This window comes from Peromyscus eremicus, chromosome 7 (assembly GCF_949786415.1).
Source record: "Peromyscus eremicus chromosome 7, PerEre_H2_v1, whole genome shotgun sequence".
In the NCBI taxonomy this organism is placed as follows: Eukaryota; Metazoa; Chordata; class Mammalia; order Rodentia; family Cricetidae; genus Peromyscus; species Peromyscus eremicus.
Window position 1 is genome coordinate 49,872,258 of NC_081422.1, and position 27,922 is coordinate 49,900,179.

Consider the following 27,922-nt stretch of genomic DNA (forward strand, 5'->3'; position numbering starts at 1 on the left):
ACATAAATCACTGAAATTATTGTCCAACAAATACATACAGTGCTGATCCCTACAGAATTCTGCAGGGCATATTTTATTGCAATACTTACTGGCGCTACTATTTTTCCTGTCTGACCAACTTGCATGTCATTGGGAACAAAGCCAGCATCAACAGCAGCACGGGAAGCACCAACTAAAAGGGTAGGAAATGTCGTTATTTTCAAGCTCTATTATTCAGCTAGTGAGATATTCACCAACAACTACAAAAAAACATCCTAATACTGTATAGTCAGAAATTACTGTATAAAGGACTCATTTTTGAAAAAAAAAATCCTGTAACTGATTAAGAATTCTAAACAATAAGTACAAGTGCATTTTTTCAAAATAACTTCTACAAATTTTTTTCTTTTCTTAAATTAATTTATTTTTAAATATTGTATTTATTTATTTCATTTTATGTGCACATGTGTCTGTGTGAGGGTGTCAGATCCCTTAGAACTGCACTGGACAGTTTTGAGCTGCCATGTGGGTGCTGGGTATTGAACTCTGGTCCTCTGGAAGAACAGTTAATACTCTTAACTGCTGAGCCATCTCTCAACCACCACCACCACCCTCCTTCTTGGGACAGGGTCTCTCTATATAGTCCTAGCTATCCTGGAATTCACTATGTAGATCACGCTGACCTTGAATTCACAGAGATCCTCCAGTCTCTGCTTCCTGAGTGCTGGGTTTAAAGACATGCACCACCACCCCAGGCACAAAATTTCAGTTTTTTAATTTGGCTGGCTTCTGACATTTGCTTTTATCAAAAAAGCATCCATAAACTCCACATTATAATCTACTTAGGAAATATTATACAATGTTCCTTTATATACTAACTTCATGACATTTAAAGAAATGCTGTATAATATCATTACCTATTATGATCAGATAGTCACATTTAACACAAGATTGAAGTTTAACAAGTATCTCAAATTAATAAATAAAATGTAACTGGTTTTCTCTCACAAGATCTATTCTTGGGGCAGAACCACCCCTTCTGGAGAGAGGCAAGAAAGGGACTCAAATATTTCTTCTGTATACTGTTGCATTAATTTATTCTTCTTGTTCTGGTTTCTTTAGAAGCTCAGATAATTAAACTTACATCACCTTTCTTTTCTGATATATATTTAATACTACAAATTTCCCTATAAGAACTTAACCTATTGGTACATGGAAGGCTGGGGCAAAAGGATCATAGGCTAGCATGGGCAAGGCAGTCAGACGGTCTCAAATATTTGAAATTTAAAAACAAACAAATAAATAAAAGGTGGGGGCATTTGGATATAGCCCAATGGTGGAACACCTGCCTAACATGTGAGAGGCCCTCAACTCAATTCCTAGTACTAGGGAGCTACTTCCTCCCCCACATCCAAGCACTGTTTTTACTGTACCATATACTTTTTTCATTCAGTTCAAAATACTTCTCTTGGGGTGTCTTCCTTTACTCATGTGTTACGTAGAAACATGCTATTTAATCCCTCCATGTGTCCTGGGATTTTCTAGTTATGTTTAGTTGCTGACATCTAGCTCAAGCTTACTGTGGTCTAAGAACAGACATTGTATGATTCCCTATTCCTTTATATTTATGAAGGTGTTTACAGTCCCAAATGTGGTCTTCCTTGGTGAATACTCTTGTCAGCTTGAAAATCTGCTGTTGGGCAACAAAGATATCCATAGATGTTAATTCAATCCAGTTAACTGCTGAGTTCAACTGAGTTTCCCTGTTTTGTTCTATATATTTCTGATAGAATCATTGAACTTTACTTGTAGATTCATCTATTTCTTCTTGGATCTTATCAATTGTTTTGTCCTTTTAAAAATATTTGTGTGGGGGCTGGAGAGATGGCTCAGAGGTTAAGAGCACTGGCTGTTCTTTCAGAGGTCCTGAGTTCAATTCCCAGCACCCACATGATGGCTCACAACCATTTGTAGTGAGATCTGATGCTCTCTTTTAAATAAATAAGTAATCTTAAAAAAAAATCTGTGTGTCCCCAGATATGAGTAGAGTATGTGTGTGCATAAAGTACATGTGTGACAAAGGACAAAGGTTCACTCTGAGTACCTTCCTCTATCGCTCTCCATTATTTTGTGTGTGTGTGTCATTTTTAGCTTTATTTTTTATTTTTGTTTTGTGTGTATGGGTGTTTTGCCTGCCCATATGCCTATACACTACTTCTGCGTAGTGCCCATAGACACCAGAAAGGGCATTGGATCTTCTGGAACTAGAGTTACAGATGGTTGTGAATCTGCTATGTGGTGCTGGGAACTGAACTTGAGTCCTCTGTAAGAGAAGCTAGTGCTCCTTAACCACTGAGCCATCTCTCCAGCCCCTCTCCATCTTATTTATTTATTATTTTTTTTATTTTATTATTTTTTTTTTTTTTAGTTTTTCGAGACAGGGTCCATCTTATTTTTTGAGAAATAGTCTCTTCACTGGTCCTGGAGTGCAGCATTTGGCTAGGCTAACTGGTTAGCAAGTCTTCAGGATTCCCCTGCTCACACCTCACCAGTGCATCCGTCCACCACACACCAACTTTGTAAGTAGGTGTAGGGGTTCTGAACTCAACTCCTCAGCAGACACTTTTTTGACTCAGTATTTTCCCCACCCCCTTGTGTTTGTTTATGAGACATTTTGCTATATTGCTATGACGTTCACCATGTCTGTGGCATATCCTCAAGCTCAGAGATTCTTTCCTCAGTCCTTCTAGTTTACTATGTTGATAAGATGCAGTCATTTCTGCTCTCATGTTTTTGTTCTTAAATTTATCATTTTTTCCAGTTCTTTCTCAGAATCAAGAAAAGTACATTTATTTAGTATTGTGTATATGTAAGTCATACAGGAATCAGAGCATGTGAGGAGGTTGGAGAACAGCTAGTAGGAGGTCTGAAGGATGCTCTGAGGTTGACATTTCAGTACTTTAAAAATCAAAACTAGATAGATTCCCAAGATTTGGCAAATGTAAAACTGCCACACACACTCTTTAAAAGTTACTAGGATACCTCCCTTTACTGAGATGTTTCAGCACTTATTGGAGGACTAAGAAAACCATTGCAGAAAGAATGAAATAATGGTTAAAACTGGAAATCATGTAAAGCAAAGTAAGTCAGACACAGAAAAGCAAGTATCTTATGTTTTCTCTCATGTAGAATCTAGATTGAAAAAACAAAGACATGGAAGTAGAAAGGGAACTACATGGAAAGAGAAAGAGGAAAAGAAGAAGGCAGAAAAGAAATAAATAATCAGCGTAAATATGACCAAAGTATGCTATGCACATGAATAGAAATGCCACAACCAAATGTTATTTTGTATAATTGATAAATGATAATAAAGTTAAACAAAAAAGCTGAGTTAATAAATAAACGAAAGAAAAACTAAAAACCATAGAAAGCAAAATAACCCGAAGCTTTGGAGGATTATATATAAATGAAATAATGAAAAATATTTCCAGTAAAAAGAAAACATCATGCTACAAAGGAAGATGCCTTTACCTGCAGCATGCAGTTGATCTGCCAGGTCGTACAGTAGCTTAAAGTTCTCTCCACTCTTCAAGCCCCGACCTCATTAAAAAAGGAAAAAATAAAATTAGGTATATACAGGCTGCACTCTGTGAAATGTTTGCCATTTTATATGCCCAGCTGAATACCCATATTACACACTGCCACTTTAAGCATACCACCTCCTCTACAAAGCCTTTTTTGACATCTATGAAGCATGCAGCGTTGAAGTTAATTAACTACATAAAGAACACGGTGATGTTTGCTGTTTCTCCACTATAACAGAAACACTTGAAGTCCAAGATGCAAGATCCACAGTACTCTAGGTCACTGCTCTATCTGTGGTATTAGAAAACTCTTACTAGAACTTGGTAAATAGTCCCTGCATGACTGAATGGAACTTCCTGCTAGATTTCAAACTCCATAAGAGCAAACATATTCTACTTTTTGTTTTTATTTCTCCAGGAAATGAAAATGCGTCAGGCCCATCATAGAACAGATATGGACTAATATTTCCTGAATATACAAACCAATAAACAAGACAAACATCTTTGCAAAATATTAAATTGTTCCCTCTGAATACCACTTGAGCAATAGATGGCCATTGGGAACATTAACTATTTTGTTTAATGTTTATTTTGGAATGATTTTAAAATCACATCAATCGTTATTTTCTTAAAAAGTCAGTCAACAAACTATAAAGGAGCATAATACACAAAAAGAGTTAAGCCTGCTGGGTGGTGGTGGCGCAAGCCTTTAATCCCAGCATTCGGGAGGCAGAGCCAGGAGGATCTCTGTGAGTTCGAAGCCAGCCTGGTCTATAGAGTGAGATCCAGGACAGGCACCAAAACTACATAGAGAAACCCTGTCTTGAAAAAACAAAAAAACAAAAACAAAAAAAGGTAAGTCTGACACCACATTCAGGCCCTGACATTAACTGTGAAGGGCTTCCCAATTGTCATCTACAGAGACCTGTATAATCCTGAAAGCCCTTGGAAGTAGAATGAAGCAGGGGATTTATAGACAACTTCGAGATTCCAACTACTTTTTCCACAATTCAGAAGCCAATCAAATGCCAAAGAAAAACATCCAGAAGTCTGAAAAACAAAAACACCATATGGCAGAGGTGTGGACTGAGATTTGTGCCCTGCTCCAAGATGTCATCGACAGATGTATGACAGGAAGCCCAAATCCTGTATTATGGTCATAATTCCATATTCCTGGTAAAATATGACTAATATTTACAACTTACCAACTTCTGACATTTGGAAAGAAAAATTAAGGGGCTGGAGAGATGGTTCAGTGGTAAGAGCACTGACTGCTCTTCCAGAGGACCCAGGTTCAATTCCCAGCACCCATATGGCAGCTCAAAACTGTCTGTAATTCCAGTCCCAGGGGACCTGAAACCCATGGCAAAACACTAATGGACATAAAATAAAAATAAATAAATTTTAAAAAACCTACAATTAAAAAAAGAAAGAAAGAAAAATCAAAACAAAACAGAAACCCTACGCTCCAGACTAGATTCAGCTCAGCAGTGCAAGACCCTGGGTTCCATCACCAGCACCACCAACAACTAAATAAAACATTTTGTTTTTTTAATGAAGTCTGCAGTGTACAGCTTCTGTTATCTTTTAAGTCACGATTGCACTCACCACCAGATACCACCACTTTGGCACCAGTTAGTTCCGGCCGATCACTTTTTGTCAATTTCTGGTCAAGCCACTCTGATATTCCCACTGGTGAGGAACTTGGTGCTACACACATTGATAAATAAAATTAAAAAATGAGAATGACTTCAAGTAATATGGTAATAATTATTTTTAAGACAAACACACAAACATCCAATTCTAGGAAATTCAAGTTCACTCATTTTCATGTTCCCAATTTCATTTTCTTTAATTATAAAGGTTTAAGAGGACAAGATTCTTTTGGGAAGTCATTTATTACTCCTAAGTTCATCTGTAAAAACCAGAATAACCATTCTCTCTGGTGTTCAAATAAGATACCAGACATCTTAAAATGTAACCCCTATTTTTACTGTTATTACATTCTGTTATTATACTGAATCACTCAAATAATGAAAGTAAAAAAAGTCCTAACACAAATGTAACAGATTAATCTTAATTGATCTTCTCTCCTACTTTCAATCTACCAAAGTGATTATTATCCTTGTACCAAGAGGATGTGAAACAGGCATAAGTTATAATTATTTATATAACCTTGGAATATGAGTCAGTTGAATTTTTACTCTGCACTAGAAATTAATGCGAGGCTGTCTCTGATTCTAATATAATCTACAGACTGAAGAAATGAAGCCCAACCTATCAACAGGCTGAACTGAACACTTACCCTTTTCTGAACCAGCACTACCTCCACTTGCTGCTGCAGCCTCAAAAGAAGTTCCTCGGACAGAAAACACCTTCACTTTCTCATCACACTTCACTGTACATAACGCATTTCCTGAAACACAAATTTTATTATGAAGAAGGAAGAGCAAAAGTATTCCTCTCAGGCTCAAAATTTACTGTATGAAGATGAGGCAAAAAATAATCATGGACCAGTTGTTTCCTACCTCTGCTAATATAGGAAGAGAGGAGCAAACAGTGAAGAACTTCACCAGGGACCATCTGTACAACTCTGAATGTCTTTTAAAGCAAGAGAGGCACTGATATGCCTGGAATCAACAAACTCAAACAGGTGGCCAGAGTAGGAGTGCCATTTCTTTCTCCCAAACCAACTCAATCAGTAATCTAAAAATATGAGCTGCTCTACCTCAATACAGTTACAAATGTAACTGCTATACATGCCAAAGAAGATAATATGAAAGCATGGCAGGACACAAAGAACAAGTTCAGAGGAACCAAAACTTTAAAAGTAGACATTTAAAAGAGACATTTCATGTAGACTAGCCATCACGTTAGGAGTGACTGACATCATGATCAAATGTTTCCCCTTGAATACTACTCAAGAGTATAGGTCTGATTTAAAAATCAACCAGTTGCACTGAAACATACAACTTTAACTAGAACAAGGGCAGTAACAAAGAAATTAACTCCTTCTCCAGCCCCATTAGAGATCAGTGTGTTTAGAAATGATCAATCAACTAAAGAGATGCTGAAATGAATTGTTTAGTGCACATGGAACTGGAAAGCGAAGACTGAGGATACGATTTTTAAAAGATTTTACCTTTCCAGGTACTACTTTCAAAATATAGCTACTTAAACAAGAACTGAACAATGACAATAGCAACAGACATGCTAATGTGGCAAGGAGAAAGAACTACAGGCAACTAATTAGTCTCTCCCAGGGATGGACCCTTTAATTGGTTATCCAATACAATTGGCTATCCAATGCAAAGTAGCCAGTCCAGAAATCATATACACACAAGCAAACTAAACAGACTCAGCAGGTTGTATTTATATATTTATGCATATGTGTGTAACAATAATAAAGAAAAACGTACTGTAGTGGGTAGCCTTTGACCTGGAAATACCACCCCCTTTGAGGCTTCAGTAACTGTCACGCCTACAAGGCGGAGCCAAGAGAGAACCCCTAAAGACCCGAGATCCAGAAGGGGGAGCTCTCTTGGTTCCTGGATCCTGGACACTAGAGGCAGATCTAGCAGAGTTCTCCAGAGAACACCGCCTGACTGCGCTACACCTTTCCCAGACCCTGTAACCTATCCTTTCACTTGTAAATTACCCCACAAAATAAACTTCCCTTTTAACTATATGGAGTTGTCTTAATATTATAATCAATATCACGGCTACCTACAACAACGTAGAGTAAATTTGAGAGTGAAGAGGAATGACACAGTAGGGATTGGAGGGGAGAAGTGATGTAATTACATCTTAATTTAAAAATACATACATATATATACACACTGGGTGGCAAACTTAACTACTAACCACTGGGGGGGAAAAGATCTCACTCCATAAACTCAAAGGCCAGTATAAAAGCACTGTGCACAGGATAAGTCAGATGGAATGCCATGTCATGGTATAGTAGCAATTCTGAACTAAAGTATTTCTCATAAACATTCAAGATGATCCATTTAATCACATGGTTTGTTTCCAAATCTATTTTTAAGATTGATTACTTTAAAAAAGTAGCATGTTGATTACTTATCTTCCTTGGAACTTACCTGCATAGATAGTTCTCACAAATGTATCAGGTGACTTGATCTCAATGATGTCAGAAACTGGGGCAACATCAAGTTTGGCTGCTACTCTGGGCAAAAGGTTCTAAAACAAAAAGAAGTAGTGAGCTACAAGAGTGCAAGCTGATTAATATAACAATTAACAATGGCTATCTTCTAAACTCCTTTAAAGGGAAGTGATCTGCTGCATAAATTTTATTTCAAATTCATGTATTTTATACTTCACGTGTCTTTGGACATGGGACAACAAGCCCAGCTTTTGAGGTGTCTTTAAAATTAAGTGCCCACCATTACTCTATGTTAAGAGTTATAGAAGATTTACAGTAATAAGAAGCTGATTCAATTTGATAAATTATGAGATCTACTGCCCTAATAAACATCAAGTACAAAGTGTGACAGTTATGGATCCTTGAATTTAAACAAGAGAAAGAGAAAAAAATTAGAAGAGTAAAATACTGGAAAAGATTTTATATATTTACTATAAGACATGAAAGAAAAAATTTCAGCAGACATTTCAACCTTTGTCAAGCTCATGTTGCATTAATAAATCAAGCACAGCAGCCTGTGTGTCACACATGAAATGAGCAGCAGAAACAAGCACACATGCTCTTGCTAACACAGGCTCATAACAATGTTGTTTGTTTTTGTCTCTTTTGGGGGCCTGCCATCCAGCTCCCAAATAAATCACACATGGAGGCTTATTCTTAAATGAATGTCCAGCCTTAATTTGGCTGGTTGCTTTCCTTAACTTTAAATTATCCCATCTACCTTTTGCCTCTGGGCTTTTCCCATTCCCTTACTTCTGCAAATCTTACTCGTACTCCGTAGCTTGCTTGTAGTTGGGTGGCTGGCCCCTGAAGTCCTCCTCTTCTCTCTCGTTCCCCATCCCTCCTCCCAGATTTCTCCTACTATATATATTCTCTGCCTGCCAGCCCTGCCTATTTTTCTCTCCTGCCTTGTTATTGGCCATTCAGCTCTTTATTAGACCATCAGGTGTTTTAGACAGGCACAGTAACACAGCTTCACAAAGTTAGACAAATGCAACATAGACAAAAGTAACACACCTTATAATAATATTCTACAACATAACCATTTAAAGTAAATACATGTATAACTTTGCTCTCAGTAGCCTGCATCCTTAAGCAGGTCAAAATCTCCGTGGGTTTCAGTTATCACATTTTATAACAAGGGGAAAGAGAACCTCCACAGGTAGTTAAAATTCTACTACGACTCTAGGGCTCTAAAGAAGACAGTCACTTTGTGAAGACTGAATTTCCATGTTTTCTGGACTAAGGTTCTCTTAGATGATATAAGTAATTTTAAAAGTGAAGCACTGATTTTTATCACACCAACAGAAATGCTGACTTCTATAGGCACTGGTGTTGGACAAGCTTCTGGCAGCCATGCTTTCACAAAAACACAACAAACCCTCTCTGTTCTGTAAAGAGTCTTCCAAACTACCTGTCATTACCCTCATTCTGTACTCTCCTACATGCGCACATAATCACACAGCATTAGCTGTGACTAGCATGGGTTTCTGTAGTAAAATCATTTTTAACACACATGCTGTATGACCCCTAACTAGGGTTCTAAGCACCCTGAAGGTAGGGAGCTGTGCCTTCTATTTCTCTTGTGTTCCTGTCCTGTTTCTACTCAGTGACTTCATATAAAGTAACTACAAGTACTGACAGAATCGACTTCACAACTGCTAGTTTCTGAAAGCAAAGATTCTAATTTTCATTTTGTCATACCTGCACTAGACAGTAATCTTCTTTCAACCACAAATAAAAAATGCTGGTCTTGACTACTAAAAATACTAAACAGTACCAATGTTAACTTTCTTCTTTTGTGGATCTTCCTCTCCTACTCTTCCCGCATCCCCATTTCCACTACTCTTCCATCCCCAGGGGTCTCCTTTCCACTTTCACCCCGATGAGTTCTACAGCCCTCCCCAACTTCCTATCTTTCCTCTTGTGGTCCCCTCTCTACTATCATGACCTATACCCATAGATACGCATGCAGATATATATATAAATTAAAAGCTAGGAACTGCATGCCAGAGAGAGTATGCTGTATCTGTTTTTCTGAGTCTGGGTCATCTCAATGTAAGAACTTCCTTTTCCTGAAATTTTAATTTTTTTTTTACAGCTGTATATTACCACATTTTCTGTATCCATTTACATGTTGATGGACATCTAGGACATCTATTTCCTTGCTATTGTGAATAATACAACAGTAAGATGTGCAAGTACCTCTGTGGTAGGATATAGGGTTCTTTGGGTATAAGTCCAGGAGTGGTACAGCTGGGTCATATGATAGTTCTATTTTTAATTCTTTGAGAAATCTGATTTCTATAATGGCTGCACTAGTTTACAATTCCACCAGCAGTAAATAAAGGCTCCTCTTTCCCTACATCCTCACCAGCATTCTCTGTCCTTTATTTTCTTGATGACGGCCACCCTCATGAAGATGGAAGTGGAATCTCAAGGTTTTTTTGTTTTGTTTTGTTTTGTTTGTTTTTGTGGTTTTCCCAGACAGGGTTTCTCTGTATAGTCCTAGCTGTCTTGGTACTTACTTTGTAGACCAGGCTGGCCTCAAACTCACAAAGATCCACCTGCTTCTGCCTCCCAAGTGCAGGGATTAAAGGCGTGCGCCACCACACCTAACTGTATTCTCAGGTTATAATTTGCATTTTCCTTATGGTGAAGGAGGTTGAATATTTTGACAAGAACTTAGATGTCACCCCAGAACTTAGATGTCACCCCAAAGCCATGTGTTGAAAGCTTGGTTGCTAGCTGCTAGATGACAGAACCTTTAGGAGATTAAGACCTAGGGCAAGATAGTTGGGAGTGAACCTCAAAGGAGATACTGAAATGCTCACTCCCTTCTTCCTTTCCCCTCTCTCTGCTTCCTAGGTACTGTGAGGTTAGCAATTATGTCTTCTCATGTAATTCTATCATGAGCTATGACCTCCTAACTCACCACAGGGCCAAAGTGACAGGTTGCAGTGACTGAAACCATGAACCAAAATACATTCTTCCTTATTTTGCTCAAGTTTTTGTTATTTTTCCCACAGTGACAGAGGCTTATCCCAGATCTACTTAGAGTCTCCCTATGGAATCCCTCCTACGGACTTGTCCTCATTTCATATGCATTTGTAGGTTACAGCACCAGCATCTCTTCGGTGGCTCTTACTGTCAAGCTCTCATCTTTCACAATAGAGTCATCAAGGTCAGGGAACTTGGAAACTAAAACACAACAAACACTGTTTCTTGGGCTCATAGTCTCGCAGGTGAACTCTCACCAACTGAACTCAAGATTAAATCACCCAAAACAGAAAAATACTCTCAGAGACAAGGTGGTCCACAAAGACTCTTCCTTCAATTTAGAGGAGGGTGGTGTTAAAATTTATAATACCATGTGTTGGCAATTTAACAGTATCTATCAAAAATGTTTAAAACACAGTCTTTAAACTCACCTATTTTACCTCTAGAACTATTCTAAAGATATGCCAGCAAAGGTATACAAAGATGTATGTGCAAGGATGTTTTCCTTGCAGCAAGTGACGGAAAACAACCTGCTGACCTTGACTAATATGGAATGTTATGCAACCGGAGAGACAGATACATTGTGAGCTAATATTTTCAAGACACTACCAAGCAAAAATTCCTAGTCACAAATCAATAAAAATATGTACATACATGCACAATTTAAAGACCAATATAAAGCAGTCATCACTAAGGTACACTCCTGAAATAGGAAGAGTTAAGTTAAAAATATGAAGGAGGGACTTATATCCTTGTTCTTTATACTACTATATTATATCTAAATTTCTATTAAGAGTTTATTTGTGTACAGCTAATATTCCTGTACTGAGGACTGAACCTAGTGCCTTGTACATGTGAGTGAGTAGTCAAGGTTTCTATCTACAAATCAGCCTCGTGTGGGGGGGGGGGGCACATGCACATAGTGCTCAAATGCATACACATCTGTGTGCATACATGAGGTGGCCAAAGCAGAACCTTCCTCTCTAGGTTTCCATCCATCTTACTGGTTGAGGCAAGGTCTCTCCCTAACCAGAAACTGACTATCCGGGCTAGGCTGAGTATGCAGCGAGCTCACAGTACCTCCTGTAACCAGCTTCCAGTGTTGGAGTTACAGGCACATGCAGCCATGCCCTTATACAGGTGCTGGGGACTTGAACTCAGGCCCTCATTCTTGCAAAGCAAGTGCTCTTACCTGCTGAGCCATCTCCCTAGCCCTCTCTTTCACTTTTTATTTTTGAGACAAAGTCTTGCTAAGTTTCCCAGGTAAGTACTAAACTTGCAATCCTACTGTTTCCACCTCCTAGGTAACTGAAATTGTAGGTAAGCACTGGCTGCTCTTCCAGAGGGCCCAGATTCAATCCCCAGCACTCACATGGCACTTCACAATTGCCTTGGTTACTTTTCTATTGCCATGACAAAACACCATGACCAAGGCAACTTATTTAAAAAAGCATTTGATTTGAGATTCATGGTTCCAAAAGGTTGGAGTCGATGACTATCATGGCAACAGGCTGGCCAGCAAGGTGCTGGGGCAGAAACTGAGAGCACACGGCAGAGAACACTAACTGGGAATGGTGTAGATTTTCTAAATCCTCAAAGCTCACCCCCAGTGACACACCTCCTTCATCAGAGCCACACTTCCTAATCCTTCCCAAACAGTTCCACCAACTGAGGACCAATATATGAATCTATAGGGGTCATTCTTATTCAAACCCTCACAAGTGCCTGTAACTCCAGTCCTAGGGAATCTGATACCCTCTTCTGGCCTTTATGAACACTACACCCACATGGTGTACACAGACATACATGCAAGCAAAACATGTATAAACATTTTTTTAAATGAAAACAAAAAGAATAAAAGAAAAGGGAACTAGTGGGAGATTAAACTCCTGGGGCCCCATGCATATAGGCCAACACTCCCCTCTAAAGTATACCCCATCCCTTTGTTCTTCCCTCCATGTTACCTTGATATAGATCAACATTACTCATTTGTGATGGTTATTTCTAATTGTCAACTTGACACAATTTAAAATCACCTGGGAAGGGATCATCCATGATTACATTAATTGATGTAGGAAGACCCAGCCCACTATGGGTAACACCCATTCCCTGGGTTTGGTTCTTGAACTGTATAAGAGAAGGGTTCAACAGAAGTAAGCATGCATTTATCCCTCTCTCTCTGCTCTTGACTGTGGATGCAATATGACCAGTTAGTTGTCTCAAGTTCCTACCACTGTGTCGCCCTGCCATGATGGACTGTACCCTGGAATTTTAAGTTGAATAAGCTTTTTCTTCCTTAAAGTTACTTTTGTCAGGGTGTTTTATCACATTGCATATGATCAGATTATAGCTGTCTTTAAGGATATCCCTAACCATAACACAGCCCTTCCCAAATCCCTAGGGTAGACAGACTTAGATTTTCCATTGTGCCCATCAGACATCCAAATAAATCATCTCTTAACATGAGTAACTAAACACAACTGTCCACACACACATGCACAGAATTCAACTGAACAATAGCATTATCCAGGCCAAATTAGAAAACCTAGAAGTGACAGGTTTAATAAATTATGACAAAATTTTGAAAGAAGAGTTAACTCTGTGACAAAATTTAAAGATCTGGAAATGACATTTTAACAGAAAATTGGATAAAATCTTGAAAGAATAAATGTAAATGTTAGCAGTACTCCCCTAGATATGACCAAGTCAGGACTGGCTATCTAAACAAAGTCTATTACATTTCAGGCCCAGAGAAATCTATACTGTTCAGTGAGGTCAGACTCCACTTCTCACCTTTCCAAAAGCAGATGCTCCAGCACAGATGTGTGTATAATTGAACTGCTTCTGAGTTTCCAAAATCAATGGTGTCAGTTCCTCTGGGAATTAAACACATTTGGTAAACACATTTCATGCTATTTTCATAATCATATATTCAAACATAACAGACTCCATTTTCCCACAGGAACACCTCACCTGGAAGGAGGCCTTTGTATGCATCATGCTGAGCCACCAGAACCTTTGCTACACCAGCTACTTTACAGAGATCTTGTACCACCTGTGAGAAAGAGGAGAGTCTCAGGTTGATGGGGTTGGCTTTGAGGCATCAAAAGCCCATGCAAGGCCCAGTCCTCTCCCTCTCTCCTCCCCCATCAATCACTAAATAAGAAAATGCCCTCCAGAAAACTGTATGTGGTACCCAGCACTTGGGAGGATGAGTAGTAGGATCACAAGTTCTACACCACTGTGGGGTAGAATGACATCCACTCTCCTCTCACAAATCCAACGGAAAAAAAGAAAAGGAAGGGAGAGGAGGAGGAAGGGAGGGCTAAAATAAGACTTCCTCTAGATGTAGTAAGACAGCCAGTAAAACCCTTCAGACTCAGAACCTACCAGAAGTGAAGGCAGAACTTAAGCATCCTATTTGTTTAATGTGGACTGCACGTCATTTGGCAATAATTTCTACTAAGACTAAGATTAATAACTACAAGTAATAGAAAGAAATCTCCAAATATTGCCCACTGTCTATACACATATACTTATCTACAACAAAATAAAATATTTTCTTGTTTAACTTCTCATTTTTTCCTGTTTAGAATCAGGAAAGGATTCTGAGAAAGCTTTTGACTACTCTGATTTTCTGTATACAGAAGGCAATTAGCATTCTCCCTTTCAAGTAACTTTAACCTGAGTGGTTTCTGCTTATCAGTCTCATCTACCATTGCTATCTTCCACTTGCTAATTCACTGATGAATAGGCACAAAGGGCTGTGCCTTCGGCCCTCTTCCATGGATTATAAGGCTCTGTAATATTCACTGAAAGGAGGATTAAGAAAAAAGGAAGGAAGGAAGGAAGAAGGAAGGAAGGAAGGAAGGGAGAAAGAAAGGAAGGAAGGAAGGGAGAAAGAAAGGAAGGAAGGAAGGAAGGAAGGAAGGAAGGAAGGAAGGAAGGAAGGAAGGAGGCTGCAGTGAAGAATTCTGCGGGGCCAGGTGCTGATCAGCACACTTACACTGTCTTACACAGAGATAGATGCATCAGTGTTTAGCATCTCCAGTTTCAAGAAAATTTCCAATTAAGAAACACACTTAATTCTAAAGTTGCTACACAGCAGCTTGCATATGAAACAGAACAAAATTTCCCACTGAAACAATTTTTTACTGTCAAAACTCCAGTACTACACAGAATGGAATAATCACCTTCTGTTTATGATTAATAAATAGCTAAAGAAAACAATATGAAACTAAAATCCATCTATATTATTAGCAGACATTTTTCTTAAAAATAAGAACATGACATATATAAGACTGCAAATGATTAAATATCAAGTATTTTAAAATAACTAGTTACAACCACAGCAAAACATATAAATCTAGCATCTGTTTATATCTGAAACCTATCATTGGACATTGTGGTGAACAGAAACTGTGTAAGATTCAATAAGCAGCTAGGAGGTGGTGGAACACACCTTTAAACCCAGGACTTAGGAGGCAGAGGCAGGCAGATCTCCGAGTTTGAGAACAGCCTGGTCTATAGAGTAAGTTCCAGGACAGCCAGGGCTACACAGAGAAACCCTGTCGTGAAAAACCAAAAGAAAAAAAAGACAGAGAAGAAAAAAAGATTCAATAATCATCAAGAGGAATGTGATAAAGAAATCCATATAGCCTGAAACCTGCTGAATATAATCTTTTAAATACCAAGTTCATGCAAGGAAGTAGAAGTGGCACTAGCATTCTGAACCTGCATTACCACAGGCTCTATTTAGTAAAATATATACTCTGCTAAAAAGAAACATTCTCTCTCTACACTTACTCCTCCGTGAGAGCCAAGCCCCAGTCACACATGTGGCAACTCTGACATGGTGGAGGAGAACTGGCAGCTAAAGCTTTTTGAGTCTTAACAGGCACTTGTCTACAAAGCAGCCCAAGGCCAAGGGCACAGACCCTGCAAACCTATTAGAGAAAAAACTTTCCCAAGGGTTAGTTTCCAAAGCTGTTACTTAACAACCATGACAAAACCAACATTTTCTATCAGCTGTAATTTGGGAAGAATGTGACTTAGATTTGAATTCTTCTACCAATTAATTAGCACCTCTGATACTTTGCCTAGATTTACCACTTTCAGGAATTAGAAGCAATTAACAAGTATATTCATCAGTACAAAAGGGATCGGCTATTAACCTCTAAGGGGACTCAGATACTACCATTCTACTTGGTACCTGATGGCACAAGATGGTGCCAGCAGAACTAAATCAAGCATTCCACCTCATTTTGAAAGATAAAATGCTTCGTGAGAAAACCTTTTGGTTCTTTTTCTACACAAGTAATGGTTGTGACATTGTCCATTTAATGAGGATTAGAGCCCAGTTTGGGTTATGGTCCTCAGCATAATTCTCTATTGCCATCTTTTGCTGTCTCTTGATGGAGATTATATTTGCTATGGCTGACCTTAAAAATCTCTCACCTTGTCACATTTGGTTCCAGCTACTAAGCAGGACACTTCACCTCCAAGACGTCCAGCTGCAGTGATGGTATTTAGAGTAATGGGTGCTAGAGAGTCATTTGCATGCTCAGCTATTACCAAAGTACTCTGAAATCGGAGCAATGAGGCCTAAAAGAAAAAGAGAGGAACATGATTGTATTTAAAGTGCATGTGGGCTTTAACGAAAACATTTTTGTATGTCTAGTTTTGTAATTGTACTAATAAAGTACTTCCTCGATAACATAAATTAATCTGTGTCTACCTTTATAATATCAATACCCTTACCTAACAAAAACCAAAATGGAAGTTTGTTTCTGTGCTGGCTTTGTCAACTTGACACACAAACTACAATTATCTAAAAGGAGGAAACCTTAATTGAGAAAATACCTCCAGAAGATCTGGCTGTAAGGTATTTTCTTAATTAGTTATTGATGGGGAGGTTCTATCCCTAGGCTGGTAGTCTTGAATTCTACAAGAAAGAAGGCTGAGCAAGCCTGTAAGCAGCACTCCTCCATCACCTCTGCATCAGCTCCTGCCTCCAGATTTCTGTGTCGTTTGAGTTCCTGTCCTTCCTTTGATGATGAGCAACAACACAGCAATGTAAGCAAAATAAACCCTTTCCTCCCCAACTTGCTTTTTGGTCATGGTGTTTCCTTGCAGCAAAAGAAACCTTAAGAGAGTTAGAGCCGGGTGGTGGTGGCACATGCCTTTAATCCCAGCACTCGGGAGGCAGAGCCAGACAGATCTCTGTGAGTTCAAGGCCAGCCTGGTCTACACCAGAGCAAGATCCAGGACAGACACCAAAACTACACAGAGAAATCCTGTCTCGAAAAGCCAAAAAAAAAAAAAAAAGACAGTTTCTTTCTTTTTCAGTTTTTCAAAACAGAGTTTCTCTGTATGGCCCTGGCCATCCTGAAACTCTCTCTGTAGACCAAGCTGGCCTGGGACTCTGAGATCTGCCTGCCTCTGCCTCCTGAGTGCTGGGATTAATGGCATGGGCCACCATCACCTGGCTCAAAAATGCAGGATTCTTAACATTAAAAACAAAACAACAAAACTTATAACAAAACAATTTTCCCACCCTGCCCAATAAATAACTGCTTAGACTTATATTTAAAATCCTTAAACACAATATATTAGCCATCAAGCTAGGAATTAGACAAATTCTATCACCAATTATATTCAGTTACATAATGAACTTCTACTAAGATATTTGGGGGAACCATTTAATATCAAAGTAACTGAAAATGGAGACCTGTTTTTAAAAAATGACACAAAAGGCTGGGGATGGCTTACTGGGTAAAGGCACTGGCCTTATGCCCAAGGTCCTGAGTTCCACCACAAGGACTCGCATGGTTGAAGGTGAGCACCGACTCCCACAAGTTGTCTTCTGAATATGGATACTGTGGCATTGGCACGTATGTAATGTAAAAGATGGTTTTTCTATGTAAAAAGATGTAATTTTAATGTAAAAAGATGTAATTTCTAAGTTTTAAAGATGGCACTAGCAGCAATTTTGCTGGGATTTCAACTGTTTGAATATGCTTTGGAATGAAAAGGGGTAAGCTGAACTCCTATCTAGCCCTATCTAGCAGACTATCAAACCACCACCATGGTCATTTTCAAAATAGTTCAGGGCATTTTCAAAAACCAAGAAAGAAAAAGAAAAATTAATAAGAATAGTCCCTATGCGCAAAGATTTCATGGGAAATAAGACTTCTTCACGTACAACCAATTGTAAGATAGACAGTTTCCAAATGAAGAGGAGCAAATGTTGAAAGGTGCAGATCATGAAGTAAAATCAAACAGAGGAAAGGGAGTAAGTTCAGGAATCAATGTGAAAAGAAGAGAAACAGCACCAGAGACATGAGGAAAGAAGAAAAGACTGGATCTGACCTCGTAGGATGGCATAAGAAACTGAGAAAGAAGCACGTGGATCAGATGGCACTGTTGTGTGGCTTCACTTACCATAAACCTTCGTTCTAGAACGGGAGTGAAGAAAGCACTGCACAAAGCTGAGCCAGATTTAGAAACTCACAGGGAAGATGGGAATGAAGGGGAGCCAGTGATGGCACTGTGAGGCTGCTTGCATAACCAACGGCCAGGCTCTGTAGATCACTGGGCTACTGTGAAGGTTTTATGTATTATAAGCAGCATGGAGAAAACATTCCTCCAAACTAAATATCAGCACAACTTCAGGAGACAAGAATGTCTTCTGCTGAAAGGATCCTTCTGGCTGGAATCTGAGCAGGCTTTCACCTGGCTTTCTTGGTCTCCATAAGCCAGATTCAGCCCTATTCTCAACAAGATATGTATCCTTCTGCCCCTAAACTATAGCACTTCATCCCCAACCTTCTCCCAGCCCTCTAAATCCCATCTACCTAAAATAAAGCAAAACCGGACAGACATGGGCACATACCACCCACCACCTCCAGAGATTAGAGACCCTAGAGCAAGGCATCCATTAGTAGAAAACTCTCCAAGGTCACACTACCCCAAGGCTTGGGGAAGTAAGAGGACAGGGCAGAAAATGATGCCAGAGGAAGCTTTGTGGTACTAGCAGATGGCATTTCTTGTCCTTTTGTCTTCTTGTCTTTCCATTTTGTTCACTCAAAGGAAGCAAGGAAAAGGGAGAAAACTGATACCTTGGTTTCTTGATGTTTTGTGTTGTTTTGTTTTGAGACAAGGTCTCACAGGTATTCTAGGCTAGCCTCAAACTGGTAATCCTCTTGCCTACGCTTCTCAAGTACTAGAATTATTGCAAGTACCAGCAAGCTTCGAAGAAAATAAGATTGGTTATCACCAAATCATATACCTAGTCATAAACTACTTCACAATTGAAACTTTTCAGAAAGAAAGGAAGTATTTCAAATTAAAATCAGGAATTTTTATGCGCATTTTAAGATTCTTTTCTTGGGCTTAAAGGATGAATCAGCAGGGAAAGATCTAGCCACCTGAATTTAATCCCTTGAATCCATGTAAAAGCTAAAAAGGGAGCTGGGCGGTGGTGACACACCCCTTTAATCCCAGCCCTTGGGAGGCAGAGGCAGGCAGATCTCTGTGAGTTCGAGGTCAGCTTGGGCTACAGAGTGAGTTCCAGGAAAAAGCACAAAGCTACACAGAGAAACCCTGTCTCGGAAAACCAAAAGAAAAAAAAGAAAGAAAAGAAAAAAAGCTAAGAGGGAAACCCAACTCCACAGTTGTCCTCTGTCTGACCTCCACACACACCTCTTCTGGGGTGGGGGCAGTGAGATGGTGCTTGCTGCACAGCCTGGCAACCTAAGTTTGATCCTTAGAACCCACATAAAGGTGGAAAGATAGAACCAACCCCACAAAGTCATCCTCTGGCCACTATATGCATGCCATGGCAGACATACTCCCTGTACTCATATATCACACCCGCATGCACACACACGTTTGTTAATAAATATTAGAAAGCATCCTTTTTACAATTTTACTCTACAAATTGACCTCTAAAGAACCACTTCAAGCCCAAGTCTGTCATTCTTCAGCACTATTCATCTGAGCCCCAGAAAATAACTGAAATTACTATTTTCTTGAATTTTCCAATAACAAGCATAGCTAAACAAGATACACAGTTTAAATGTCTGCTCCCACCTAACACTGTATCTTCCTTATGTGGATCTGGCAGGAAGTTTATTGAGGAGTAGTCTAGAGAACCACGACTCCCCGAAATTAAGGAGTGGAACTGGACAATGGGTTAAACTAAACTGCACTATTGCCTAGATACACAACAAAATGCAGGGGAGCCCTAACACCAGTGGGGGCCCTGAGATCTTGAAATTAAAGAAAGGGGCTGTAGATTCTCCTTTTTAGACTGTGTCCTGGTATTCTAGGACTTCTCCCTAAGTCCCAGGACCTCATTGGTGTGTTCCGCATTACTCTATGTTTCATTTATTATTTGTTTGTTTATTTGAGTGTTGACTGTTCTGGAACTCACTATGTAGACCAGGCTAGCCTCAAATTCACAAGAGATCTGCTCGCCTCTGCCTTCCAAATGCTGAGATTCAAAGGCATGTGCCACCACACCCAGCTCCCCATGTTTTTTTAAATAGTTTTAAATAATCAAATTAATGTGACAGATATTTTGTTTCTACTTCAGCTCCAGAAACACCATATTAAAAATAAAAACATGTTCACACACGACATGAACAGAATCAAAACAATGGTAAGGTGATTGATTTAAAACAAACAAAACTAAAAAAAAAATAAAAAAATTTTAAAAAGAACATTTTATTTTTAGATATATTTATTTTATGTGTATAAATGTTTTGTCTGCATGTATGTATGTGCAATACCTGAAACCCATAGAGCTCAGAGAAATCTATCAGATCCCCTGGAACTGGAGTTATGGATGGCTGTGAGCCACCATGTAGGGCTGGGATGCCAGTGCTCTTAACCACTGAGGCATCTCTTCAGCTCTTTTTTTTTTTTTAAAGAGTATTTACTTTGTGTATGCATGCACACACACATATCACAGTAAGCATGTGGAGGTCAGAGTATAACCTAAGGGGTTTAGTTCTCTCCACCATGTGGGTTCCAGGGACCCATCAAACTCAGATTGTCAGGCTTGAAGGCAAGTGAAGGCAAGCACTTCTACCCACTGAGCCATCTCAATGGCCTACATTTTTAATCTACGAAAAATCTTAGCTGGGTGGTACAGCCCTGGAATCTCAGCTCCTAAGGAATCTAAAATAGGAAGATCACAAATTCAAGGCCAGCCTGGTCTACAAAGTGAGAACCTGTCTCAAAATAAAAAGTAAAAAGAGGGTAGGTATAAAGTTCAATGGTAGAACTGTTGCATAATATCTCCAGTACCACAATAAAAATATAAAAGATTAGAGAAAAAAATCATCATTTTTATTATTGTATAACAAACTTAGTAAACTTCAGTTTACTAAGACTTTGCAATACCCTTTTTAGACTTTCTCCAGCCACCAAAGGATTTTATGCTCCCCAAATACCCATTCACTCTTCCTACACTGATCCCACTTAGTGTGATTAGCATGTATCTTCTCCAGACTACTTGCACCAAACTGGCAGGGACTAGGCCCATCTTGCTTTCCACTATGAATTCTGCATCTACTTTTGTGCCTGGCACGTAAGTGGCCTCAATGAATGCTGAGACTAAATAAAAAGGTTTCCCAAAGTATCTAAAACCTGAAAAGCAACAGTTCCTGGATCATCTGTGGGTTAATCACTATTAGTTACTATTCTCACGCAGTGACCTGATAAGAAGTAACCTAAGGAAAGAAATATTTGCTCTGGCTCTCTGGTTTAATGTCACGGCTGCTGGGACACCTTACTGGAGCAGAAGAGAAAAATGAAGGCTGGTGCTGTGGTTTTCTCCTTTTCCCTGTATATTCCACTTAGAACCTCAGCCCATGGGATGCTGCTACTACTTTCATGGCTGTCTCCCTCCTCAGTTAAACAGCTCTGTGAACACATTCACGGACAAACCCAAAGCTGTGTCTTGTTAATGCCCTACCCTAAGTGGGTTTTTTGTTTGTTTTTAAGGATCTCATTATGTAGCCCCGATGGCATAGAAGTCAATATGTAGAGAAGGTTGACCTCCAACTCTTGAGATCTGTGTTCTGCTTCCTGAATGCTGGGATTAAAGACTTGTGTTACCACACTGGGCTCCCTAATCCAATCAAGTTGACAATCCAATTGGTCATCAGGAGCATCAAAGCACATGTAAGGATACCCAAGCAGTACATAACTTGCTAAGTCATTGACATAGATAACCCACCATGCTTCTTGGGAATTTATCCAAACTATAGAAAGCTGACGGGTCTTTTAACAAGCAACATGCTTCTTGAGTGCAGGGTTTAAAGAGGCCATCACCTTCCCTATACCCTTAGAGAGCCAAACATAAAAACATCCAGATACCCCTACTATCTCGCCTCTTTTTCTCCTCACTCACAGCAAGCTGGTTTTCATCACTATCACAGCACTGAAGCCCATCTTAAGTCACGAACACTCTTGATTAGTCCAGCGTACACATTTCAGTCCTTCTATTATTCAACCTCATCACTGACCCTGATTTTGTTTCTGTTTCTTTGTATTCTCATTACTGCAATTGCATGATCTAGTACAAACTAGCAGATGTTAAATTACAGACTTTACTACCCTAACAAAACTACTCATATCCTAAAGTAGCAAGAGCCCTGTTAACCTATTTCTCTCCTAACTACTTTAAGAAAGTAAATGGGATGAGGACATAGGGGACAGATATGGAGGGGTGGAAGAAGAGAGTGAGACTTTGTTTTGGTTTTGCTTCTTAAACTAAAAGAACAAACAGAAAACAAGAAAATAGCAGGAATAAGATATAAAATCTTGCCAAATACTACTTAAAAGGATTAAATAATATATAATTAAAGTCTATCCCCATTTTAACATATTTTGTCATAATAAAATGTATATTACATTTCTGTCCTTAAACTACTTTAACCTCTGCAGTAATAAAACATAGCAGCTTTTAACCATGACTAGAAATGTCATATGACATTGATTATAATATTAAAAACAGTCAATTTACTTCACTTTAAAAACAGACAAGACTCTTAGTAGACACATTGGCAGGCAGCGTAATTTTAATGAAATCACTTTATGCAATAAATTTTGTTTCAGAATCACACAAAATTGGCTCTCTTCTTTTAAACAAAATTTAAATTTGCATGTGAAACACAGAGTTCAGTATCATTCATCAATGTTGGACAATGAGCTCTGAAAAATGTCCTGTCCTTAATACTTCACAGCTTCTCAATCATGACAGATACTCCTTCCTGTCTGCCAAGGAACAAGAACACGCAAATGACCTGAAAGTGTTGCTTCACTTACTACATATAATTTCTTTTGGATCTTACTAATCAACAAAAATTTTAAAAACAAATTAATAAAATAAACTGAAAGAGACTACTGGAAAGGAGCATCTCAGGGTCAGGTAAAAACCTGGCACAAGGAAATCCCCCAGAAATTTACAAGGATAACCCCAGCTAAGACACCTAGCAATAGTGGATATGTAGCCTGAACTGGCCATCTCCTGTGACCAGGCAAGACTTCAAGTGGCAGAAGTGGGACACCAACCCAGCCACATAACCTTCACCCTACATACAGTCTGTCCTACCTATGGAATGTGCTGGAGTAAGGGTGGCCTAGAGATTGACAGAGTGACCAACCAATGACAGGTCTAGCCTAAAACCTATGACAGGAGAGTAAGCCACCCTTGACATTGCCTGGAGCACCAGGACCCACAGGCTGGATGACCCAGAGGCCTAGGATAGAACCAAACACGACTGGAGGAAAAACAAGCCAATGTGATGATGCCTAACGATATTCTGCTGTACTCATAGGTTGGTGCCTAGTCCAACTGTCATCAGAGAGACTTCATCCAGCAACTGATGGACACAGATGTAGACCCACAGCCAAACATTAGGCATAGCTCAGGCACTCCTGCAAAAGAGGGGAAGGAAGGACTGTAGAAGCTAGAGCGGTCAAGGACACCACAAGAAAACCCACAGAATCAACTAACCTGGGCTCATAGGGGCTCACAGAGACTGAACTGACAATCAGGGAGCCTGCATGGTACTGACCGAGGCACTCTGCGTACATGATACAGCTGTGCAGCTCGGTCCTTTTGTGAGACTCCTAACAGTGGGAGCAGGGGCTGTTTCTGACTTGTACTGGCTTTTGGGACCTATTCCTCATACTGGGTCACCTTGCCCAGCCTTAATACATGGGGAAATGGTTCATCTTACTGCAACTTGACATGCCATGTTTTGTTGATATCCATGGGAGGCCTGCCTTTTCCTGAATAGAAATGGAGGAGGAATGGATTGGGGGGTGGGCACAGAGAGGAGTGGGGGGAGGGGCTGGGAGGAGAGGAGGGAGAGGAAACTGGATGGGCTGTACAATAAATAAATAACAATAATTCATACTAATAATTCAGCAAGGACACAAACTAACTACAAATCCTTGACTATTTTCCTCTGAGTGTGCTCTCTAGCTCTATAACTACAGCTCTATATACAAAATTACCTTCACTGATGGGTGCCATAACATAGTGACTAGAACACCAATATTTGATAGGCAGAGACAGGAGGATTACCATGAGTTTCAGGACAGCCTAGTCTAGACAAGACCTTACCTCAAAAAGACAAAATAAACAAAAACACCTTTGTTAACAGATGACTTTAAGGACACTGCTTAGTGACATTAATTGGCCAAAACTGAAATGGCTTCAATAGTACATCTGTCATTAGTAATAATATGTATTTAGATTTTTTTCAAAGAAATCAGTTAGCTAGAGGTTTTGTTTTTGTTTGCTTTTTTAAAGAGTAGGAGCTGGAGAGTGCACAGTGGATAAAGTACTTGCCAAGCAAGTGTGAGGAACAGAGTTTGAATCCCCAGACCCCATGTTTAAAAAAAAAAAAAAGAAAGAAAAGGCAGATATATTGGCTGCCTGTAATCCCAGACGTCAGGGCAACCTCGATAGCTGGGCTACTCAACTCCTGCACACTACACACACAAACATACACACACACACACACACACACACACACACACAGATCACATACACAAACATACAAAAAAAAAAAACAAGAGCAAAGATTTGAGATAAACTATTCTGGTTTTATAGTATCATAAATTTATATAAATAATAACCACATTAAATTGGTCCCCACTTTATAAATATGGAAAGAACCAAACATCAAAATAAGGGTGATAAGAATTATAACCTATTAAATAAGGATCCCTGGGTCTATACATATATAAATAGGCAAGAAGGGAAGGTTCTTCCTTAGCATAGAATGCTAAGTAATAAATGAAGGAATCATGGATTAGAAAAATCACCATTTTATATCAAGTATTATTTCTCAATTAAAAATCAAGTGCTAAAACTAGGTGAAAGTGAAAACAACAAGAGCTTTATATAGTCTCCATCTTTGTAATCAGTTAAAAATTACCGAGGACATTGGGAAACGCTGGCAAACTCCTCACCACCTAAGTAAGTAAGGTTAAGATCTTCACTAATGGGACAAACTAGTGTTGTTTGCCTCACAATACAATGTACAGCGAGCACAAATCACATGATAACCCTGCCAAGAATGCAGGAGACAGTCTGAGGGGGGTGTCAGACACAGCTAAAGTGGGTAGGTCTACAAAAGAGAAGGCCTGTGCTCCATACAAATGTCAATGTCATAAAAGCCAAACTGAAAAGCTGAGGAACTTTTCTGACAGAGGCACTGGGTACCTTAGAAGGGGGAGGGGTGCTCTAAAGGACAGGAAGACAACTGGCAACCTCCGTGTGACTGTCTGGTAAGAAAGTGGTACTATATAACACTGTTAAACTTCATGATTTTGCCAGTTCTCACTAGGAAGTGAACCTCCTGGGTGATTTATTTGCCTGGTTTTGTTGTACCTTGACTCTAACAGAAGGCATGGGGTCTACTACAGGGTGAATTCCTTAGCTTCATCCTTGTAAAATACCTAGGGAACCATTTAGAATTAAAGGCTATGTCTAAAAAATGTGTTATGCACAGTGAGAGATAAACAAACTGGTCAACCGTTAAGAGTTGTTGAGCCGGGCGGTGGTGGCGCACGCCTTTAATCCCAGCACTCAGGAGGCAGAGCCAGGTGGATCTCTGTGAATTCGAGGCCAGCCTGGACTACCAAGTGAGTTCCAGGAAAAGGCGCAAAGCTACACAGAGAAACCCTGTCTTGAAAAACAAAAAACAAAAAACAAACAAAAAAAAAAGAGTTGTTGAAATTCAAGGAAGTTGTGATTTTTCTTTCTTTCTCCCCCCCCCCCCACTATTCTGGCTGCTTTTCTGTAAACTTAAAATTATTTTAAAATTTAAAGAGCTAATTATGTGTTTTGTGTGTCCATTTGAGTGTGTTCCCACTATTTGTTTTGTGCTTGCAATTCAAATCTTCAAACTATTCTTAATGACCTCAGAGACACTATCTACTAAGCTTGACTTCTAATTTTAAAAATAAGCCAAGGTCACAATTCTTGGCAAATCACAACAAAGGTTTGGCAATGCTGCCTATGTATGAACACTGGCTATGTGGATTTTTCCCCCCTACTAACTCCATCAAATTACCAAATCCTAATTTCTCCTTACCACAATTATGCTGGGCATAAAACCTATCCACACAATTGCCTTCTAAGTACTGTACAGGTCTTCGAGTCAGGTTCTGGGGCTTGGAATTTCCCCCGAAACATGGTTTTCACTTATTTATTGGCTCTCATAAGGAAAGAGGGTTAAAAAATCTCAGAGAAGACGAACTAGGAACCTAAGGGATGTGTTTTAATTTTTTACAGGAAGCTGCAACGTTTTATGGAACAAGACAGGGGCACCAAAAAAAAAAAAAAAAAAGTCTTCAAAACTCCCAAAAAGTCCCCAAGTTGTGTTCCAGAGAGAAAAATCCCAGTGGTGATTGAGGGGAAAGGCACTAAAATAAAATAAATAACTGGGCAGAAAAGTTGCAAGGCGCCTGGATAACTTCTAGCACAAGGCAAACGATCTCGTTTCTCTAGCAACCTAAATTGTAAATTAGAAAATCTACAAGCTCCTTAAGTTACTGACTTGGAATTGGTCAGCCTCCACCGGCTGTGCCCTCCCAGCACTCAGACCAAAAAAAAAAGATTTTTCTCTGTAAGCCCTGGGAAAAGAGACAAGTGCTAAACTTTGTCACCACGGGGGGCGGGGGGGGGGACACAAAACCTGAAAATCGGCCACCACCAACTGTTCCCTGGCTACTGAGCTATCAGTCCGCAGGCTCTCAAGACTGGGTGCCAGGCTGGTACGCTGCAGCCCCGGCCCACCAGCCAAGCACGCCTGGGCATGGGCGCCGCCCCCTCCGCCCCTGCCCTTGACAGTGGGCGTCCGGGGTTTCGAACTCTTCCTGCAGAGGCTCCGCGGCAGCATCTGGCTCCCTGGGGACGCAGCTCTCCCCGCCAGGCGCGAGAACCCAGCAGCCCCCTCAGTGCTGCTCAGGAGCCAGGGTCGTGGGAACCCGGGCAGGGGGTGGGAGTCGGGGGAGGGAGGGCGACCCGGAAGAGGTCAAGGGCGGAGGCTGCGGGACTTTGACCTGAGTCTCAGACACCTCACGGCCTGTCAATCTACCGGGCTGATGGGAGCCCGTGACCTTCGCGGGACAGGGTCAGCAGGCTGCGGCTCGGAGGTCACCTGCTCGGCCCTTCCCGTCGGGACTCACCGCCCGCCGGAGCTGCCCCGGCGCCGCCGCACGGAACATTGTCTCTGTTCTAGTCAGCCCAGCTGTACCCTCGGCCTCAGCGAACCGGAGCGCGCGGGACCGCCGCCGCCGCCGCCGCCGGAGACCCGAACGCTCGCGAGACGCGAGAACGGGAGCGGACAGCCCAGGCCGGGAATGCGGGCTCGCGCTTCCCGCTGGCTCATTGGGCGGCCGCGCAGCCAATGAGGGAAGCGGAAAGTTAGAGGCGGGACTTGGGAGTAGGGCAAAGGTAAGGGTGTGCGCTGCAGAGACGCTCGCCCGCGGTGCAGCCCGCCGCCCCCGCCGCCCCCGCCGCCGCCGCCGCCGCCGCCGCCGGTTGTTAGGAGCGTCTGGTCTCCGACTGTCTCAGGTCTACCGTGGTGACGTTGTCTGCACGAACTGGCCAGCTGTCCGCAGCTTTCCATCCGTGAAGAAGACACACACACACCCGCTCCAT

The 27,922-nt window shown here is 40.4% G+C and overlaps 1 protein-coding gene across 1 annotated transcript in view; it reads right to left on the reverse strand.

Moving 5' to 3' along the window:
* Etfa (electron transfer flavoprotein subunit alpha) overlaps nucleotides 1-27,621 on the reverse strand; it is a 61,934-nt gene extending 34,313 nt beyond the window's left edge. The window contains exons 1-9 of the mRNA XM_059267920.1: nucleotides 27,448-27,621; nucleotides 16,183-16,329; nucleotides 13,699-13,780; nucleotides 13,519-13,601; nucleotides 7,664-7,763; nucleotides 5,869-5,979; nucleotides 5,172-5,273; nucleotides 3,511-3,579; nucleotides 90-172 (exon numbers count right to left, since the gene is read on the reverse strand). Of these exons, the coding sequence (XP_059123903.1) occupies nucleotides 90-172; nucleotides 3,511-3,579; nucleotides 5,172-5,273; nucleotides 5,869-5,979; nucleotides 7,664-7,763; nucleotides 13,519-13,601; nucleotides 13,699-13,780; nucleotides 16,183-16,329; nucleotides 27,448-27,486 (816 nt within the window). The 5' untranslated portion in view covers nucleotides 27,487-27,621. The remainder of the gene's footprint in view (nucleotides 1-89; nucleotides 173-3,510; nucleotides 3,580-5,171; nucleotides 5,274-5,868; nucleotides 5,980-7,663; nucleotides 7,764-13,518; nucleotides 13,602-13,698; nucleotides 13,781-16,182; nucleotides 16,330-27,447) is intronic.
* Between the last annotated feature and the right edge of the window lie 301 nt (nucleotides 27,622-27,922).